Source organism: Oncorhynchus gorbuscha, linkage group LG15 (assembly GCF_021184085.1).
Source record: "Oncorhynchus gorbuscha isolate QuinsamMale2020 ecotype Even-year linkage group LG15, OgorEven_v1.0, whole genome shotgun sequence".
NCBI classification, from domain to species: domain Eukaryota; kingdom Metazoa; phylum Chordata; class Actinopteri; order Salmoniformes; family Salmonidae; genus Oncorhynchus; species Oncorhynchus gorbuscha.
In genome coordinates, this window is record NC_060187.1 from 64485953 (window position 1) to 64503184 (window position 17232).

Genomic DNA, 17232 nt, shown 5'->3' on the forward strand with positions numbered 1-17232 from the left:
AAAGCATTTAGCGACTGACCTGGTATACAGTTCTAAGTAGTGCTTTATTTTACTCCCTTTTATCTGGGTTATTCAAACAGACATTGAACATTGTGGCTAGTTAGCAATGGAGGACAACTGTTTTGTTTAGTCATCTAAAAGTACAAGTAACATGATAGAATCAACATGACTTATTGCATTGACAATTTAACTCCATAACATCAGTCTTGATGACACATAAGACTGCATCGACACAAGAGGTCAAAACTGTCAACAAACACTCCAAACGTCTTGTGGAAGTCACGCACTGAGCTCAAAAATAATGATCAGGTACTCAGTTTTTGCCACACTTTAACATCATCATTTAAAACTAACCCACGTTAAGTCCACACGCTCCCTTTCTCTAGGTTATCCAATATATAGAGTGGTCACAAATGAGAACCTTCTGAAGAATGTTAACCGGTGGCTCCACTACCAAGATTAGCAGTAATATTGTCCTCTATGCTGTTGATTTATGGTAAACTCACAGAAGCATAGCCTTAACAGGGGAGGTGTTGGACCTAAATAAAATGGGCAAACGGAATAACACAAAGGGTGCTGAGAATCAATCAAAGCATTGTCTCAAGCACCAATGCATCTTCCCTGAGATAGGGAAGCATGGAGGCAGTTCAAAGGAACAAAGAAAGCATGGAGGCAGTTCAAGATGATCTAGTACTGCTCTTATAGTGTTGTCATTACCGCACCAGAGTGCACTTCATAACTGTTGAGTCAACGGATGCATGTCCAAACGGGACCTATGTGTCAGCGGCAGGGTTTGAGGAAAGGGTTAGGGATTGTGGGAAGGTGGTGGTGTTGATCTGGTCACTGCTGCTCATCTGGTCAGCCCTCTGTTGAGTCAGTGGGGGGAGAGGATGGGAGCAATGAGGGTTCCTCTTCATCTGAATCAAACTCCACATTCTCATCCTTTACCCACTGGCCACTCCTGTCTTGCAGCCATCCCGCACTGAGGCAGAAAGTGAAAGAGAGGTGGTAGAAAAGTTAAGATGGCATACTGACCTCTGGTGGTGAACTTACATAATTGCAGCCTTCACATTTGAAAAAACGACACTTAAAATGTGCATGAAGCCAGTGAGAAATTTGAATGAAATGACCAGTGATCAGTGGTGAAGCTGAATGAGTCAAGACTTTCTGGGTACACAGTACCTTTTCAATTTAAGATAATGCTCCATCTCTCTCCTCCTTTGAGCTGTCATAGGTTCCGACTCCTGGGTCGCTGTTGGCTGAGACTCCTTACACACTTCATTATTGCTCCCGATTGGACACGATCCCTGATTGACTAGTGAGGATGAACGGCATTGAACGAAAGGGTTAGAGGGGAGAACAATCATTATAGATTTGTAATAGGATAACGTTATTAACAATACATCTAGACTTTACCTGCTGTATTACTGTTGGAACTGGGTAAGGACATGATGTCTGTATCTCTTATCTCCACTGACGTTTGATGTGGTGATGATAGTATTGTGCTGGAGGGGCTGATGTCACAGTCTGGAATGGAACTAGTTGATCCTTCTTCAGACTTTGTACTGGAAATACATTTCAAAGGGGTCTATGAACATGTGATTGTAATAATGTGTAGGGTACTACTCCACAATAACATATCACTTTCAGCATAGAGTACCTTGTCTTTTTGTGACAACTGTTGTATGGCACAGTCTTCAATAAGGCGTGGTGGGTGAGTTTACGTGTCTGTGTCAACAGGGGGGCAGAACTAGAGGGTTCCTATGGGCAAAACAAAAAAAACAACATGACACATAGTCAACACTCCAGTTTACACTAGTCTAAAGCCTCAGATTTACAAAGACAAAATATTTCACTGAGTAACCGAGCTAGTTATATAGCTTTACCTGTTGGCTATCTTCAGCTTGAACATAGTTGTCATGTTTTCGTTTAGATATCTCATTTTTCAGTTGAGTTTTCTTTCCATAAAACCACTTCATCCCTGGCAAAGAAAGGATTAGTGTTGGTACATTCAGCTTTCACAGATGGTTTTGATATAGCTTCCTGCTTGGGAAAACAATTGATCATTCATATGTACCACCTTCGAGATGTCTTTTCCCCTTTCTGTGTACTGTCAGCATGTCAACTGTATCAAAAACAGGGCGGTATGAACACACAAGGCATGTGTATCTGAAAGGGAATTAAGGAAAGAAAAATACAGATGCTCATGATAAGTGCTTGCTCTGCCAAATAAAAACAACACTAAGATCTGGGTAAGGATTCATTCCAGTTGATAGCAATGATGCCGGTGCGTCACCTTCCATTTTTCATCAAGGCTGCCTCATCCTCTGGAATGAAATTGGACAGGAGATCTGCAACACGCCGTTTCTGGGAAATAACTCATTAACGTTAGCTAGCTACGTTATCTAACTAGATAAATACTTGGTTAGCTAATATGAAACAGTGCAAATTACAAACTTTACCATATAGCTAGCTAAAGTAACGTTTGAATCAGTTACGTATGGTCACAAGCTGCTCCATGCGTCCAAACTGATTTATGTAAGCAACTAGTAAGATGGCTTACCTTGAGGATATTCAATTGACTCTGATCATTGCCATCTCTTTTAAACGACATTTAGGTTTAGCTAAATATATTTGGTAGTTGAAGGTCTTTATTTGCTAATAGTTAGCTACTCCAAACATCTTCAAAACCGTTTGTAATTTAGCTACTTCCTGCTTTCAGCGAGGAATTGTGGGAGTTGGTCATACCACGGCAGCCATGGAAACTGACAGCTGCCTGAATAAATCTTTATGGTAAGTTTTTGTTTAGAAGCGAACTAGTCGACGGGATAAGGTAAACTAGCTACATGCACTTTAGCACTCATGTTATTAGCTAGCACCTCCCTACAATAACGATTATACGGGTTTTCTAGTTGTATACTCGCATGGTAGGCGATTTAGCTAGCTGGCAAACTATTGCTAGGTAGCTTACCAGTTACAAGCTCCACCATGTTCCACGGAGAACGGGCTCCTCTTTCAACCAGTGGAGACGGTCTAGTCCCAGTTAACCGCACGAGGTCATACGGCAGTCTTGTACAATCCAACCTTTCTCCGGTACGACAAAGACGAATTGAACACCTAGTTCAACCAGGAGAGACGCTGCAAGGACTCGCGTTGAAATATGGAGTATCCGTGAGTAGCTAGACAATGGCATTGACATTCTTCCTAATTGTTTGACTATTTTTAATGTTTCCCCAGTAGACAGTTTGTCAGTGAGGGATTTTTATTGCATGACAACTCAGAATTGGCTATGGCGATAACTTTGTTTACCTTCATAAACTCACATATTCTGCAATTTTCTCTTTTTAACAGATGGAACAAATCAAAAGAGCAAATAGACTGTACACGAATGACTCGATATTCATAAAGAAGTCTCTTTCTATCCCTGTACTGTCAGACTACAACAGTGATGCTAATAGTGGGGTAGATGTGACTGAGGGGGACTCAGGCCAGGTACAGGACAGTTCAAGTAAAGAAGGCTCTACTCAAAATGGGAAGCCAGTGAACAACTCTGAAAAGACACAAGAAGGCATATCAGAACTTTCTCCAATTAATTTCTTAAAAAGGATGGATCGTATGATCAGCCAGTCCAAGCAAGCTGTGAAAAGATGCCAAGAGGGAGAAAAACGGTAAATTCACCCAGATAACTTCATATTGTACTATTCTGTCCTGTCATAAACTAGTGGTCAGTCTGAGAGTTTACATTAAAGTTCTTAAAGCTGCACTATGCAGAAATCGCTCCACCAAAATCCAATAGTTTTCCTAATTTCAGTTTGTAACAAAACAAGCAAATATATTGTGGAGAATCATTGTACCATCTTAACTGCTGTGAAATGCCTTTTCCATGACCAAAAATATTGTATTTAGCTGTTTGAATATGGTGTACAAAACCGAAAGAGAAAATATACAAAAATGAAATTTAAGAAAAGAAGCATAGAAATAGTTCACAAAGAACAGATTTACAGCTTCTTAGATTTGCTTTCAATGAGAGTGACAGATCTGTAACACATTTCTATTTGAATTTGGTCAGTCGCCCAAAACGTTTGCAGCTTTAACTTTGATGAAATGCTAATATCCATTTAAACATGTAGGGTGTCAATGTGACGATGTCATGACATCAATAGCATGTTATTATCAGGGGTTCCCAAACGTTTTTGTCCCGTGACCCCATTATGATTAATTTAAATAATGTGCCACCCCACCATGTAAAAAAAAGGTATGTAATCAACGGCCAAATGTTTCAATGTTTTAATTGGGGCTAAGACAGTCTATTGCAAATCAGTCTGACAGTATTTCAATCTGAAGGAAGTATGCTTTGAAGTGACATGCAACAGAAAGGTATTGGGAAGCTCAGAAGATGATCAGGAAATATTTTTGTATGATCTTCTGTGTAAAAAAAGATGAAAAAAAAGTCTGATTTAGTTCCTTGTCTTGTCCACTCTTAATGATTCATTGGTTGTCATTGTAGAGGCAAACAAAGTATTATATTTGAGTGATTGGGTCATATCATTTTGAAGCTTAAACGGTTCAAAAGATGGGAGACATATTTGTAGGAAGGAACTGCATCTAGCGGCAACAGCAAGTTAAAACAAATGTATTTACGTTTTTCTCGCCACCCCATAGTTTGGGAAACACTATGTGCTTAGCTCTTCATATGATTTTGTCAAGCTTCTGTTTATTTCACCTGTTGGGGTTTTCCATCACAGATTGACATCTTTGGAAGCTTGTACCACCAGCAAGACAACAGACCGTCGATTTACAAGGTCAAACAGTGCCACGGTCGTCACCTCTCCCAGAATGCATCAGCAAGCCATACTTGGTGCATTGCCCCTCACCATCACCAAATGCACCAAGAAACTGAGAGAAAGAGAGGATGAGATCTTTGAGTTGTGATTTCATTGCCTCTGTCAGGCAGATCATGGGACACATGTACTAATGCATAAATCAAAGGGATTGGCTACCAAGCTAATCTGGCAATACAGATTTAGGAGAGTTCTTATTTTCACTAACGAGTAACCTGCTGCTCTATGGACTTGGTACTTGAAAGTTGGTCGTTAGCACTGTTGATATAATTGTTTTGCTGGGAGGATGAGTTTCATTTTGGCAATACACTACTGGTCAAAAGTTTTAGAACACCTACTCATTCAATGGTTTTCTTTATTTTTACTATTTTCTCCATTTGTAGTGAAGACATCAAAATTATGAAATAAAACATGGAATCATGTAGTAAACAAATCAAAATATGATATATTTTAGGTTCTTCAAAGTAGCCACCCTTTGCCTTGATGACAGCTCTGCACACTCTTGGCATTCTCTCAACCAGCTTCATGAGGAATGCTTTTCCAACAATCTTGAAGGAGTTCCCACATACGCTGAGCACTTGTTTGCTGATTTTCCTTCACTCTGCAGTCCGACTCATCCCAAACCATCTCAATTTGGTTGATGTCGGGGGATTGTGAAGGCCAGGTCATCTGCACTCCATCACTTCTTGGTAAAATAGCCCTTACTCAGCCTGGAGGTGTGTTGGGTCATTGTTCTGTTGAAAAACACATGATAGTCCCACTTAGCCCAAACCAGAACCAATTTGGACTCCAGACCAAATGACAGATTTCTACCGGTCTAATGTCCATTGCTCGTATTTCTTGGCCCCAGAAAATATCTTCTTCTTATTGGTGTACTTTAGTAGTGGTTTCTATGTAGCAATTCAACCATGAAGGCCTGATTCACCCAGTCTCCTCTGAACAGTTGATGTTGAGATGTGTCTGTTACTTGAACTCTGAAGCATTTATTTGGACTGCATTTTCTGAGGCTGGTTACTCAACTGAACTTGTCCTCTGCAGCAGAGGTAACTCTGGGTCTTCCATTCCTGTGATGGTCCTCATGAGAGCCAGGTTCATCATAGCGCTTTATGGTTTTTGCGACTGCACTTGAAGTAACTTTCAGTGCAAAGCTGTCATCAAGGCAAAGGGTGGCTATTTGAAGAATTTCAAATATAAAATATATTTAGATTTCTTTAACCATTTAAAAAAAAAGTTACTAAATTATATGTTATTTCATAGTTTTGATGTCTTCACTAAAATGTAGTCAAAGTAAAGAAAAACCCTTGAATGAGTAGGTGTTCTTATACACTACCGGTCAAAAGTTTTAGAAGACTTCTTATTAAACAATTAACTATTTACAAGTTATTTCAAGATGTAGTACATTGATTACGTATTATATATTAGCCATGTCCAGAACAGCACTGTCTGGTTGTCCGTTTACTACACAAGACGAGAGTCAGAATGTGGCACTTTGGAGTTGTGTTTGTATGTTAGTGTGATCTTGTAACTCTCCAAGTTATGTTTGGCCACAGGCGCTAGATCATGTGAGTTATGCTACCTCGTAGTGTCTTATGCAATGTCAGAAATGTGAAAAATATGCAAGTCTTGGAGAACAATAGAAGTTGACTCTAAAAAATATATTTATTATTGAAACCAATGTGAGTTGGTATAGCCTAGTCTTCATTGGGTGTTTGTTACAATTACGCAATGGTGTACATATTTATTTTTTAGAGGAATACTGAGCATTGCACTTTCTTTTTCTAATCTTGGCACTAGGTTGTAGGCAGTGGTAAGGTTGTATGTATTGTATTGTTAACACTGAATTAGCCATACTCAATTAAAGTGTGAAACTTGTTGGATCTCCTTGCTATTTGTTGCTTTTCTGCTGTTTAAGTAAATATAGATGTGTAGTTTAGAAGTACAAGATATATTTTATGTTGCCTTTAGTTATTTCAGAAGCATCTGGCCTGGTTACTCTTTTTGATATGTGATTTTACCGTTGATTCACCAGTTTGCCCCTTTTTTACCCAGGTATTTCTATTTTGCACACTACCTACTGTACCAGTCAAACGTTGGACACACCTACTCATTCCATGTTTTTTTCTTTTCTTTTTTAAAACTATTTTCTATATTATAGAATAATAGTGAAGACATAAAAACTATGAAATAACACATATGGAATCATGTAGTAACCAAAAAAGTGTTAAACAAATCTAAATAGATTTGATATTCTTCAAAGTATCCACCCTTACACTTTATGATAGCGTTGCACACTTGGCATTCTCTCAACCAGCTTCATGAGGTAGTCACCTGGAATGCATTTCAATTAACAGGTGTGCCTCGTTAAAAGTTCATTTGTGGTATTTCTTTCCTTCTTAATGCGTTTTGAGCCAGTCAATGGACATAGACCGGTGGAAATCTGTCCTTTGGTCTGATGAGTCCAAATTTGAGATTTTTGCTTCCTACCTTCCTTCCTTCCTGTCTTTGAGATGCAGAGTATGTAAACGGATGATCTCTGCATATGTGGTTCCCACCGTCAAGCATAGAGGTGGTGTGATGGTGCTTTGCTGTTGACACTTTCGTGATAACAAATCAATACAAATCAAATGTTATTTGTCACATACACATGGTTAGCAGATGTTAATGTGAGTGTAGAAAAATGCTTGTGCTTCTAGTTCCGACCATGCAGTAAGATCTAACAAGTAATCAGTTTCTCTTTGGGTCTTATAAAATGACTGTCTTGTATCTCCACAATAGATGTGCACTGTTTTTGTAAATAAGCTTCTATTTTTTCTTTGATACATACAGTACTGAGTCATTGCAAGCTGGACCACTAGATTGTGGTACTCTTATTATTTAGAATTCAAGGCATCCTTAACCAGCATGGCTAACACAGCATTGTGCAGCGGTATGCCATCCCATTTGGTTTGTGCTTAGTCCCACTATCATTTGTTTTTCAACAGGACAATGAGCCAAAACATACCTCCAGGGTGTGTTTGACCAAGAAGGACAGTGATTGAGTGCTACATCAGATGATCTGGCCTCCAGAATCACCTGACCTCAACCCAATTGAGATGGTTTGGGATGAGTTGGACCGCAGAGTGAGGGAAACGCAGCAAACAAGTGCTCAGCGTATGTGGGAACTTCTTCAAGACTGTTGGAAAGGCATTCCTCATGAAGCTGGTTGAGAGAATGCCAAGCGTGTGCAAAGCTTCATCAAGGCAAAGGCTGGCTACTTTGAAGAATCTAAAATATATGATATATTTTGATTTGTTTAACACTTTCTTTGGTTACTACATGATTCCATATGCTTTCTTTCATAGTTTTGATCTCTTCAATATTATTTTGCAATGTAGAAAATAGTAAAACATAAAGAAAAACCCTTGAATGAGTCAACTTGACTGATACTGTATGTATACACATTGTCAATTTATTGATAAATTGCACATATTGTACATTTTATTAACATTAACTATAGATGTGAAGTCAATATATTCACAAATAGACAATAAGGCACCAATTTACAAGGCATTTTATTTTTTCCAATCCTATGATGTACAAGGCCCAAATAAAGCTGAATTATTTTATAGCCAGTTCTTAAATATTCCAATCCAGTTTCTCTTTGGGTCTTATAAAATGACTTTTGTATCTCCACAATAGATGTGCACTGTTTTTGGAAATACGCTTCTATTTTGTCTTTGATTCATGCAGAGTCATTGCCAGCTGGACCACTAGATTGTAGTACCTTATTGTTTTATTTCACCTCTTGCTTTAACCCTTGTTTTCATTCTGTTAGTCAGTATTGTGCAATCCTTGAGGTTTCTCTTTCCCTATACAGTACATAATATGTCGAGAGAGAGAGAAAAAATAGAATAGTAGTAAATGATCATGTGAAACCATGGACGGAAATTCCACTGTATAAAAATCAGGCGGTTGACACAATCTTAACCTAATCCTGAATTTCCAGGAACTCCATTCGTTGAGACACAATTCATCAGGAGACATTAACTATACATCATCCTGCGTATTCTCATATTTTTTTCCACTTTGGGCAGTACCCTTTTTGGAAAATAACAGATCAGTGAGTGACTACATCAAGTAAAACTTGAATCACAAATCTCGCCAGTTCTTATTTAGAGCATGGACACTTCCTGTCCTTACACACAGTCCTCTCTTGAGTTCTAAGCAGACCCCATCAAGCAGATCTTCCAGTGTCTCTCTCACAATCGTAGACTTGCTCACACTCTCATAACGTCCCCTCCTCCAGCAGACGGTTGAGGCCGGTGCAGATTTTGGTGAGGTTGGGTTTAAAGGGTCCATCAGGGTTGTACAGCTGGGTGAGAAGCTCTGGATCGGAGTAATGGTTGAATACGTGGTTGATGCGACCATGGGATTTGGGTGTGAGGTGGGAGTCGACTAGCTTCAACAGCAGATCTCTGCATCCTGTCAGGATCTCCGACATTACTGTCTTGTCAAATGTGAATTCCACCTGAACAAGTAGAAGTGGGAAATAGAGATAGGATAACAATGTTATTATGTTGTCAACGTCTTTTATCTGTTTTCATACATAATGATTGGCCGTTAATGCGTAGAGGTCTATGATCGATTAACTCACTGTAACATAGTGTTATGCAAGGTGCCGGCATGTTTACCTCATAGAAGCTGATGGCTGTCATGGCTCCTTGATGCAGCTTCTTCTTGAAGTCCTCAGCCAGACTCAGCTCCTCTGGGCTGAAACGGTTGTGTCTGAAAAGCACGCCAATCTTCACTGCTATCTTGATCAGGTCCTTCACCACCTTCTGGGCCTCTGAGCGGTTACCTGAATACTCTTTGGAAACACGGTAGAGCTCATCTAGGATCTCACTGCTGGTGTCGTCTATGAACATATGGACCACAGACTTGTTGGCCATGTGGCTGAGGATCTTCTTCTGTGCCTGCATGGCCATATCCTTGGAGCTGAATGACTCCATCCTTACCTGGGGGTTGGGAGAGAAAAGTGATCAGGGATGGCTGATTATGTTATTTCTAACTCCTAGCTCAGCCGTGCCACAGGATCTTCCTCAGTTCAGTTTTCTGGGCTTTTTATTTTAGCATTACTGAGAATCCAACTGGGACATCCAGGGGATGTTCCATGGGTAATACCAGTTGTGGAAAAAGTACTCAATTGTCATACTTGAGTAAAAGTAAAGACACCTTAATAGAAAATGACTCAAGTAAAAGTCACCCACTAAAATACCACTTGAGTAAAAGTCTAAAAGTATTTGGTTTTAAATGTATTTAAGTATCAAAAGTAAATGTAATTGCTAAAATATACTTAAGTATCAAAAGTAAAAGTATAAATAATTTAAAATTCCTTATTTAAAGCAAACCAGATGGCATAATTTTCTTGTTTTTAAAAATGACGGATAGCCAGGGGCATGGTCCAACACTCCGACATCATTTACAAACAAACCATGTGTTTAGTGAGTCTGCCAACTCTGAGGCGGTAGGGATTACCAGAGATGTTCTCTTGATAAGTGTGAATTAGACAATTTTCCTGCTCTGCTAAGCATTCAAAATGTAACGAGTACTTTTGGTTGTCAGAGAAAATATATGGAGTAAAACGTACATCTTCTTTAGGAATATAGTGAAATAAAAGTTGCCAAATATTAATAGTCAAGTACAGATACCCCAGAAAACTACTTAAGTAGTACTTCAAGTAATTTTACTTTACTTTAAGTACTTTACACCACTGGGTAATACCCACCAAGGTTACAGCCTCACCCCACACCGTGTCCCTGTCAGGGGAGTGAAGATACAGAGAGCTACCTCATGGGAGGACTTGAGTGCACCTACATCACGTAAACACACAAAACTGTTGCACCACATACCGTTTAACAGGACTAGTGTCATTGCAGCTTTGTCCTGCAGTTGTGTTGCAGGTTCATTTGATGTACTCAATATCAAATTAACACAGTAGGTTCCATGGTACACCTATGGAATTGGGCCTAACCTACATTTTCAACATTGTAAAAATAGTTATGAACTATGTATAAAAGGTTACACAATTCCTACCATTGGTTTCTGTTACATGTTGAGAGCATACACAATCATCCTGTGGGGATCATTTCAGTGCTGAATCTCCACTTAAGGCCTGTGTGGACAAGTATGTGAGAGCGGCAGGTAGGCTGGATAGCTCAGGCAGGTTTCTACAAGTGCTCCTACATTGCATCAGAACAGGGGGAATGGAGCAAGTCATGGTCCTAGACCTATCCTTGACTCTTAGAAAAATGGGTTATTCAGCTATCCCCATAGGAAAAACACATTTTTGGTTACTGGTAGAACCCTTTGGCATTCCATGGAGAACCCTCTGTGGAAAGGGTTCTACACTGAACCCAAAAGGGTTCTACCTGGAACAAATCAAATCAAATCAAATTTATTTATATAGCCCTTCGTACATCAGCTGATATCTCAAAGTGCTGTACAGAAACCCAGCCTAAAACCCCAAACAGCAAACAATGCAGGTGTAAAAGCACGGTGGCTAGGAAAAACTCCCTAGAAAGGCCAAAACCTAGGAAGAAACCTAGAGAGGAACCGGGCTATGTGGGGTGGCCAGTCCTCTTCTGGCTGTGCCGGGTAGAGATTATAACAGAACATGACCAAGATGTTCAAATGTTCATAAATGACCAGCATGGTCAAATAATAATAAGGCAGAACAGTTGAAACTGGAGCAGCAGCACAGTCAGATGGACTGGGGACAGCAAGGAGCCATCATGTCAGGTAGTCCTGGGGCACGGTCCTAGGGCTCAGGTCCTCCGAGAGAGAGAAAGAAAGAGAGAATTAGAGAGAGCATATGTGGGGTGGCCAGTCCTCTTCTGGCTGTGCCAGGTGGAGATTATAACAGAACGTGGCCAAGATGTTCAAATGTTCATAAATGACCAGCATGGTTGAATAATAGTAAGGCAGAACAGTTGAAACTGGAGCAGGAGCATGGCCAGGTGGACTGGGGACAGCAAGGAGTCCTCATGTCAGGTAGTCCTGGGACATGGTCCTAGGGCCCAGGCCAGTTGAAACTGGAGCAGCAGCATGGCCAGGTGGACTGGGGACAGCAAGGAGTCATCATGTCAGGTAGTCCTGGGGCATGGTTCTAGGGCTCAGGTCCTCCGAGAGAGAGAAAGAAAGAGAGAAGGAGAGAATTAGAGAACGCACACTTAGATTTACACAGGACACCGAATAGGACAGGAGAAGTACTCCAGATAAACAAACTGACCCTAGCCCCCCGACACATAAACTACTGCAGCATAAATACTGGAGGCTGAGACAGGAGGGGTCAGGAGACACTGTGGCCCCATCCGAGGACACCCCGGACAGGGCCAAACAGGAAGGATATAACCCCACCCACTTTGCCAAAGCACAGCCCCCACACCACTAGAGGGAAATCTTCAACCACCAACTTACCATCCTGAGACAAGGCCGAGTATAGCCCACAAAGATCTCCGACACGGTACAACCCAAGGGGTGGGGGGGGGAACCCAGACAGGCCGACCACAACAGTGAATCAACCCACCCAGGTGACGCATCCCCCCCCAGGGACGGCACGAGAGAGCCCCAGCAAGCCAGTGACTCAGCCCCCGTAACAGGGTTAGAGGCAGAGAATCCCAGTGGAAAACGGGGAACCGGCCAGGCAGAGACAGCAATAGGGACAGTCGAAGAGCCCTTTTAGGTTATAGAAAGCACTTTTCCCCCCTAAGAGTGTATATTTACTGTCTTGTAATCCTCCCTTAGGCAAAAGGTATTACATTGAGGCATCCTTTAACTGGCAACAAGGCTTTCACAAGTATGGGTCTTTTTTAAATTGCTTCAGGGCCCGTATTCACAAAGAGTCTCAGAGTCCTGATCTAGGATCTGCTTAAGCTTTTAGATAGTAATGAAACAGATTATATTGACTGACAGGAAATGGTCCTACGTCAGCACTCCTATTCTGAAAGTCTTTATGAATATGGGTCCAGGTGTGTGTGTACTAGTGCATGCGTGCGTGATCCAAATGACGGTCATCTATCTGACTCACAATTGATGCAGTAAGCAATAAATGCAAATGACTTTTCTGCCAATAAATCAAATGATCCTGACATACTAATAGGCTATGTTCTATAATCAGCAAACACACATCTCCCATATGTCATCCCACTGGGTTTTTATTACATGCGTATCCAGTGTCACATTTCTAATGGTACGCTCCAGTACAAAGCCTCCGCTCTCTGCGGGAACATTCATTAGATGAATTTCTCTTAACGATGATAATGGAAGTGGAACAGCATGATAGCTATTTCAGATTCACTCTCAATCTCATTCCAGTGCAGAAAAGCCCAGTGGGGATTGAGAGACGTGCGCACCCATCAGCCATGTATCCTCCCTGCAGAAATATGGAGCCGCAGCTGGAGACGGCTGGCTTTTTGGCTGGGCTTAAAGGAAAGTTCACTCTGTTTATTTGACTAGTCTGCTAAGGGTCAGTTGTTTAAAGTATAAATATCATTTTTGGGTTGTCTTCATGCGACAGCCAAGAGTACAATGAAAAAATACTCTCCTGTAATGGACAGCACAGGGCGGGCTGATAATGCTTTTTATGTTTACACAGTTCATGTGGAGTACAGCAACAGCAACAATGACCATGTACACATTTAAAGAGCACTCAAGAAGGTCAATCTGAGTTGCTGTCCATTAGGCTACGGATGGAAGAGCACTAACTTCGCCATTAACAATAGGAGCCAATTTTATGAAACCAGACATTACACTTTCAGGAATGGGAAAACCCAAGCAATGTGGGTCTTCCATGACTCCAGTGTTAGGAGGGCAGGTTGTGTGGATCAAGAAGAGCTGTGCTGACTGACTTGGAGATAGTGATCGCGATTGGAAGATTATGTGCAGGGGGGCGGGGTGGGAGAGGTAAATATTTAGCATTCCGTAGATGACTGCTGTGTGTGTGTGTTTGTGTGTGTACGCCCAGGTAAATCCTTTGGACTCCCACAGGGCTTAGCAGGGGAATTGTGGAGTCCCTTCGACTTCCCTAGACAGAATGTGACTTCTACTGCTGCTATTACAAAGCACCAGGTCAAGCAGACATGTTCCACTAACACTAGCCCTAAAGGCTTATGTCACCCGCTGCCTGTCACCAGTGATATTATGGGGCAATGAGGCCTCCCAGTTCTTAAAGTGTCTATTCAGAAGGGAGAAATGTTCAGGGTATTTCAGATAGAAATATATCATATCGGATGGGCATGACTTTTAATCATACAAACAGAGAATATATGCAGTTCTACCACCTCATTGAACACACTCCTGGTGGCATTATCCTGAGCACAGGTCCAGACCTTTCTTTTCAGTAGAGGACCTCACAAAGTGCGGAACTTTCCAGTTTTTCTCTCAGCATTTAGTAGATATGGGTTTCTAAATCAGGACATGTCCCATGTGTGTGCAGGTTCAGCATGTGGCACAATAATAGCCCAAAAACTGGCATCACAAAAGCATTGCTTCATTAAGAATGGTGTTGGACTGAATGCTTGATGTTTGAGGCTGGCAGTTTTTCATTCAAAAGTGTTCGTACAGTATGATTTTTGCATGTTTTGTCAGTCTTGTAACGTTTCTCGAAGTCTTTGAAGAGTTGTTGTTCAAGACTGACACACAACTCTGCTGGCTTATTATTAAGGAAGAGAAACCAGTAGTTGGTTTGTGGTGACCAATTTTGTTTTTACCCCTTAGTCTGTCCAACACTTTGCTGTGTCATTTCCATGTCTTTGTCTTTCGCTTTGACTGGCTCTCTGGCACTCTCAGTCCGTGTAGGCTAGTAGACGAAAAGAAAGTCCACAACTTGTTTGATTGTGCAAGCTCCACCAGGCACAGATGGTTTCTCTCCTCAGTTATACAGCTGTCTGTCAGGACTGGGTTCCGTTTGTACCTGTTCCAGCATGACTCTGAGTGTACATACAGTACACGTCTCCCAAGTCCAGTGTAAGTTAGAAAACTATCGAAGAGGAATTCACACGATCTTATTTGGTCCTTCAGTACCACCTTCCTTCTCACTTTATCCACATAATCTTCAAATGTATTGAAAGATATAACAAAAAAGGACAAGCTCGCTATAATAATAACACAAGTGTTATATTTGCAAGAGTGTATGTTATTTCTGTCAAAGGTAGAGCTATCTGTGCATAGAAAAGACATGGTTATCAGATAGAGAAAGGGATGGAGTTATCAGATAGAGAAAGCCCTGAGAGTCTTCTTACCTGTGTGTGCCAGAGAGAGTCCCCCCCTCCTTCGTGTCAAACGTCTCAGTCCCCACGGCACGTGGCTCAGGTTGTCAGCATTGAGCACTCGTTAATGGAATCCCTTCATCCTACCAGGTGAAAATAAAATAAAATCCCTCTGTGTCTCATCTATCTGTGCTGCTCGCCACCGTCTCAAGATAAATGTCAGTTGTACTTCCTTGAGGAACTAAATTGCTATGACACACCCCTTAGTGTGTTTCTCTCTCTTTCCTTCTCTCTCTCTTTTGTATTTCCCTCAAATTCAAACTTTTGTTCCTCTTCAAACTACAGTCTCTCTCTTGCTTTCCTCCCTCTTCATACTTTATCAGTCTCCCTGTTTCTTTTTGTTTCTCTCTCTCATCCACTCTGTTCCTCTCTCGCTCTCTCTCGCGCTCTCTGTCTCTGTCTATGTCTTTGTCTGTTGCTCACTCTCTCTCTCTGACTGTCTCTCACTCTCTCTCTGACTGTCTCTCTCTCTCTATCTATCTGCTGACAGTGGGCCTCTGCTTGTTCTGACAAGTGAAAACCCCAGAAAGAATTTAGCAATAATCCGGCGTTTGAAAGGGGAGCGGCTTAACCCTTTTTGTGTTCACCATTGCAGGAATGCAGCTTCTGTCAGCAATGGACTCCATGTCACATCTGCTCTCCAGCAATGTATAAATTCATATAGTTCATCTGTTAATCCTAAACCTTTAACATTTCACTGCTTTACTTTTGTCATTGTAATTTTGACCCTGGTGACATAGTAAAGTATGAAGGGATTATACCGTATGGAGTGTATACTGTATATACTGTATTATAACTACATTGGCATGAATGAACAGTATTTGAAAATACTGAGCTCACATTGGTTTGAAATGGAGGGAAGTCAGTGAAAACTGATGAACATATTTACCAGTTTTGTTTGCATTGGTTGCCATAGATTTTTATCTCTCCTCGTGTTGGCTTAGTTTCAATTGATGTTGAATTTGTGAAAAGCAAATACATGGACATAGGTAGACTGGGGTAATAGTACAGACAGTGCATGGTGAAAATCTACACATCCCTTGCACATTCTTCACATGTTGCTGCCTTAAAATACTATCTAAAAAGGCATTCAATTAGATTTAAGTGAAATAAAATTATAAGATATTTCCAAATGAATATTTTTTTTAAAGAAGAGGGAAAAAAAGATGTCTTGATTGTGTGTCTTCACACCCCAGAGTTAACACTTGGTGGAAGCATCTTTGGCAGTCATTGTAGCTGTGAATCATACGTCTACCAACCTTACACAACTCTTAGGGCAAGGTATATCCATTGTTTTTGTCACAATTGCTCAAGCTCAGTAAATTTGTTTTGGAATCATTGATGGACAAGCATATTTAAGTCAGAACTGACATTGGACCACTTAGAAACACTCAACATTTTGTCATTAACATTTGTGTAATTGTTCCTCTGAAAAGTAAAACTCCCAGGGTTAGGTTTCTATAAGAGTGAGGCAGGTTTTCCTCAATTTTCCCCAAATATTGATCTTGTTTCATCACTGCAACTCCCCAACGGGGTCGGGAGGCGAAGGTTGAGTCATGTGTCCTGCCAAACTGCACTTCTTAACACCCGTGTTTCAGAGGAAACACCATTCAACTGACGACTGAAGTCAGCCTGCAGGCACCCGGGCCCGCCACAAGGAGTCCCTAGAGCACAATTAGCCAAGTAACGCCCCCCGGCCACTAGCAAATGTATATTACAGATATCCTAGTCTTGGATCTTTAGTTATAAAGGGGGTGAATTTGATCAATCTCAACAATTCCTACCAAGGGAAGTGTGTTTTGTGTTTACACTGACCACAATTCATGAATGCTCTGATTCATACAGGCCTGGCCATTCTCTGATTCAAAAGCACTCTGTTTATCTGTAGGTTTATGTGAACGACATCCAGCTGGACCAAACAGCCTGCTGAGGCTCAACCCATAAAAACATCTCCATCCGATGGGGCTAAGGCCTTTGAGCCAATGATTGTTTTCATGTGTCAGGGTGAGAGGTCAGACCAAGGCCCAGTTGAACTGAAGGGAGAGTCTGAACGGATACAAGCCTACAGAGTGTGCAGTTGGAATTCA

At 41.1% G+C, this 17232-nt stretch overlaps 3 protein-coding genes across 7 annotated transcripts; 1 reads left to right on the forward strand and 2 right to left on the reverse strand.

Annotated features, from left to right (window-relative positions):
• Positions 1-105: 105 nt before the first annotated feature.
• On the reverse strand, positions 106-3142 carry scnm1 (sodium channel modifier 1). Of its 3 annotated transcripts, none has more exons than XM_046302285.1 (8): positions 2972-3142; positions 2297-2367; positions 2081-2169; positions 1887-1981; positions 1661-1761; positions 1417-1565; positions 1183-1315; positions 106-982 (listed from the first exon to the last, which is right to left on the reverse strand). In XM_046302285.1, exons 2-8 carry the CDS (start codon positions 2308-2310, stop codon positions 859-861), a joined length of 705 nt encoding a protein of 234 aa, XP_046158241.1. In that variant the 5' UTR covers positions 2311-2367; positions 2972-3142; the 3' UTR covers positions 106-858. The 3 variants fall into 3 exon arrangements, with proteins under 3 accessions (XP_046158241.1, XP_046158240.1, XP_046158242.1); XM_046302284.1 differs by lacking the exon at positions 2972-3142 and adding an exon at positions 2564-2764; XM_046302286.1 differs by lacking the exon at positions 2972-3142 and adding an exon at positions 2564-2680 and having other exon boundaries at positions 2297-2327.
• lysmd1 (LysM, putative peptidoglycan-binding, domain containing 1) lies at positions 2292-5270 on the forward strand. 3 transcript variants are annotated; one of them, XM_046302289.1, is made up of 4 exons: positions 2292-2793; positions 2913-3171; positions 3352-3668; positions 4746-5270. In XM_046302289.1, exons 2-4 carry the CDS (start codon positions 2989-2991, stop codon positions 4930-4932), a joined length of 687 nt encoding a protein of 228 aa, XP_046158245.1. In that variant the 5' UTR covers positions 2292-2793; positions 2913-2988; the 3' UTR covers positions 4933-5270. The 3 variants fall into 3 exon arrangements, with proteins under 3 accessions (XP_046158245.1, XP_046158244.1, XP_046158243.1); XM_046302288.1 differs by having other exon boundaries at positions 2293-2538; positions 2723-3171; XM_046302287.1 differs by having other exon boundaries at positions 2293-3171.
• A 3103-nt stretch (positions 5271-8373) lies between these two features.
• On the reverse strand, positions 8374-15606 carry LOC123997982 (tumor necrosis factor alpha-induced protein 8-like protein 2). Its single transcript, XM_046302754.1, has 3 exons — positions 15119-15606; positions 9512-9835; positions 8374-9348 (listed from the first exon to the last, which is right to left on the reverse strand). Exons 2-3 carry the CDS (start codon positions 9827-9829, stop codon positions 9106-9108), a joined length of 561 nt encoding a protein of 186 aa, XP_046158710.1. The 5' UTR covers positions 9830-9835; positions 15119-15606; the 3' UTR covers positions 8374-9105.
• Positions 15607-17232: the final 1626 nt, after the last annotated feature.

Excerpts from the sequence above, each read along its gene's own strand:
- scnm1 (XM_046302284.1), bottom strand. The coding sequence starts at position 2,614 with ATGTCGTTTAAAAGAGATGGCAATGATCAGAGTCAATTGAATATCCTC. Across the intron at positions 2,170-2,296 it reads GCCTTGATGAAAAATGGAAG|ATACACATGCCTTGTGTGTT; the intron begins GTGACGCACCGG and ends ATTCCCTTTCAG. Across the intron at positions 983-1,182 it reads CATTATCTTAAATTGAAAAG|TGCGGGATGGCTGCAAGACA; the intron begins GTACTGTGTACC and ends TTTCTGCCTCAG.
- lysmd1 (XM_046302289.1), top strand. The coding sequence starts at position 2,989 with ATGTTCCACGGAGAACGGGCTCCTCTTTCAACCAGTGGAGACGGTCTA. Across the intron at positions 3,172-3,351 it reads CGTTGAAATATGGAGTATCC|ATGGAACAAATCAAAAGAGC; the intron begins GTGAGTAGCTAG and ends TCTTTTTAACAG. Across the intron at positions 3,669-4,745 it reads TGCCAAGAGGGAGAAAAACG|ATTGACATCTTTGGAAGCTT; the intron begins GTAAATTCACCC and ends TTTCCATCACAG.
- LOC123997982 (XM_046302754.1), bottom strand. The coding sequence starts at position 9,829 with ATGGAGTCATTCAGCTCCAAGGATATGGCCATGCAGGCACAGAAGAAG. Across the intron at positions 9,349-9,511 it reads CAGCCATCAGCTTCTATGAG|GTGGAATTCACATTTGACAA; the intron begins GTAAACATGCCG and ends CTACTTGTTCAG.